This window comes from Haemaphysalis longicornis, unplaced genomic scaffold (genome assembly GCF_048455015.1).
Source record: "Haemaphysalis longicornis isolate Haplotype H1 unplaced genomic scaffold, Haemaphysalis longicornis Haplotype H1 scaffold_1, whole genome shotgun sequence".
In the NCBI taxonomy this organism is placed as follows: domain Eukaryota; kingdom Metazoa; phylum Arthropoda; class Arachnida; order Ixodida; family Ixodidae; genus Haemaphysalis; species Haemaphysalis longicornis.
In genome coordinates, this window is record NW_027526203.1 from 263339825 (window position 1) to 263342146 (window position 2322).

At 55.9% G+C, this 2322-nt stretch overlaps 1 protein-coding gene across 1 annotated transcript; it reads right to left on the reverse strand.

Moving 5' to 3' along the window:
* Window positions 1-354: 354 nt before the first annotated feature.
* Window positions 355-1814, reverse strand: LOC144158762 (uncharacterized). The gene is made up of 2 exons (XM_077689882.1): window positions 1442-1814; window positions 355-1379 (listed from the first exon to the last, which is right to left on the reverse strand). Exons 1-2 carry the CDS (start codon window positions 1812-1814, stop codon window positions 355-357), a joined length of 1398 nt encoding a protein of 465 aa, XP_077546008.1.
* Window positions 1815-2322: the final 508 nt, after the last annotated feature.

Here is a 2322-nt window from a genome sequence, read left to right on the forward strand (position 1 = left end):
ACTTGCTCCCTTCGGCGGTAACACCAGAAGTTCCGACTTGCTGGGGGAGCAGATCAGGCCGAACCCGTCAAGTTGGGCCTCGATGGCGTCCACCGCTCTCTGTAGCGATGTCTCGATGAACCCGTTGCTGCCACCCGGGACCCACAAAGTGATGTCGTCGGCATATATCGTGTGCCGCACATCCGTTAGCGCTTCGAGGCGCCGGCCGATGCTGATCATCACGATGTTGAAGAGCATCGGCGATATCACCGAGCCCTGCGGGGTCCCGGAGCTGCCGAGCTGCTTTTCCTCTAGCTTCAGGTCACCGACTTGGATTTCTGCCGTTCTGTCCGTCAGGAACCCGCGTATGTAGTTTTATGACCTCTCGCCGAGGTCCAGCTTGTTGACCTGGGCCAGAATCGAAGAGTGCTTGACCTTGTCGAACGCGCTTTGCAGGTCCAGCCCCAGCACCGCCTTGTTGTCCCGCGTCTTCGTCCTGTCGTCGATAATTTCCGCCTTCAGCTGGATCATTGCGTCCTGGGTGCAGAGCTTGCCCCTGAAGCCGAGCATCGACTCCGGGAACAGGTCTTCTTCCTCCAAGTAACGCTGCGAGCGGTTCATCAGAACATGATCTATTGCCTTCCCGACGCAAGAAGTCATGGAAATGGGCTGGAGGTTCTCAATGATCGGTGGCTTTCCGGGTATAAGGATCGTCTTCGCCGTCCTCCATTTCTTGGGTATGCTGCCCCACTTCCAGCACTTGTTGAACAGCGCCGTCAGGCTCTCTATTGCCGTCTCGCTGAGATTCTTCAGGGCTTTGTTGGTAACTTTGTCGGGGCCGGCGGCCGAGTGACAGTTGAGTTCGTGCACCGCCGCTCTGACCTCCCAGACCTCGATGTCCCTGTCGAGCTTCTCGTTTGCCTCGCCCCGGTAGTCTGGGTGTGACTCCTCCCGGCTCGTTGGAATGTACTTGTTGATTCGTCTTCGCACCATTTCTTCTCCTAGCTCGCGGATCGCGCCATTTAGGATCTTGGCCAGGTTGTGTTGTTGATAAGACTTCGTTTTCGTCTCGTCGAGCAGATGCCGTAGCATGGCCCACGTCTTTCCGGTGTGCATTTGGCCGTCCGCCGCGCTACATGTCTGGAACCACTGCTGCCGGCAGAGCGTGCGGCAGTGCTTCTCGATCGCGCGGTTCAGTTCGGCCACCTTTTTCCTCAGACGCCTGTTGGTGCGTTGTTTGCGCCATCTCTCCTGTATCGACCTTTTCGCCTCTAGCAGGTGCGCCAGGCGGCTGTCGAACGTTTCGAGTTCTTCCTCCGTCTCGATTTCCTTGGTGGCCCCCACCATCCCTTCCAAGATCCTGTTCGTCCACGCCTCCCCGTCGTCCTTGTCGGTCTCTGCTGCGGTCAGCAGGACCCTGCTCAGTCCGTGATTTTGTGGGTTCGTCTCTCTTCAGTCTTGCCTCGCAGCGGAATCTTCATCTCGATGATGAAGTGGTCGCTGCCCAGATCTTGCCCGGTGTTGTGCCACTCGAACTCTTTCTTCCCTTTCGGCGCCCGCACGAGCGTCAGGTTTGGCGTCGTATCCCGGCTGACCGAGTTTCCGGTGCGTGTGGGTTGCGACGGGTCCGTAATTAGGGTGAGTCCGGCGTCTGTGTAGTCCGTTAACAGGTCTCTCCCCTTGGTAAGTGTCTTTCCGTAGCTCCAAGCCTGGTTCGGCGCGTTGAAGTCCCCGCACACCACCAGGTTGTCTTGCGGTCTTGCAGTCTTGCAAGCCTTGTGTAGCACTGCCTTGAATTTTTGTTTGGCGCTGGCCGGGCTGCTGTAGATGTTCATCAAGAGCGTGCACTCTTTCTTCTTCCCTCCTATTATTATTTCGACGAACGTTTGTTCGATGGCCGAATTCTTGACGCCCTCCCTCTCTACGTAGGTGAGACCTTTCCTCACCAATGTGCATACACCCCGCCCTTTGCCGTTGGCGGCGCGGCGGGGCGGGCTGGCGTGGGTTCTGTACCCCGGGAGACGGGTCTCCTCTACGAGGGTTTCTTGTAACATTATTACGTCCGGTTTCCTGATTTCCTGCTGTACGTGTTGCTGCAAGACCGCCTTCTTGCTCATAAAAGAACTTACGTCCGCCCTGCGGGAGAGGCCAACCTATATGTTTGCGAATGCACGAGGAGCGGTAAGTGAAATCATAGTTACCAGATACAAATCGCGCGGCTCGTTTCTCTGTACCTTTTCTAGTACATTAGTACATAGTTTAGTTTTTGGATCCCAAGCCATACAAACGTACTCTAAAACTGAACGAACATTCAAAAAATAGACCTCCACGAAAACAAAGAGG

Excerpts from the sequence above, each read along its gene's own strand:
- LOC144158762 (XM_077689882.1), bottom strand. The coding sequence starts at position 1,814 with ATGAACATCTACAGCAGCCCGGCCAGCGCCAAACAAAAATTCAAGGCA. Across the intron at positions 1,380-1,441 it reads GATGAAGATTCCGCTGCGAG|CAGAGACCGACAAGGACGAC; the intron begins GCAAGACTGAAG and ends TGCTGACCGCAG.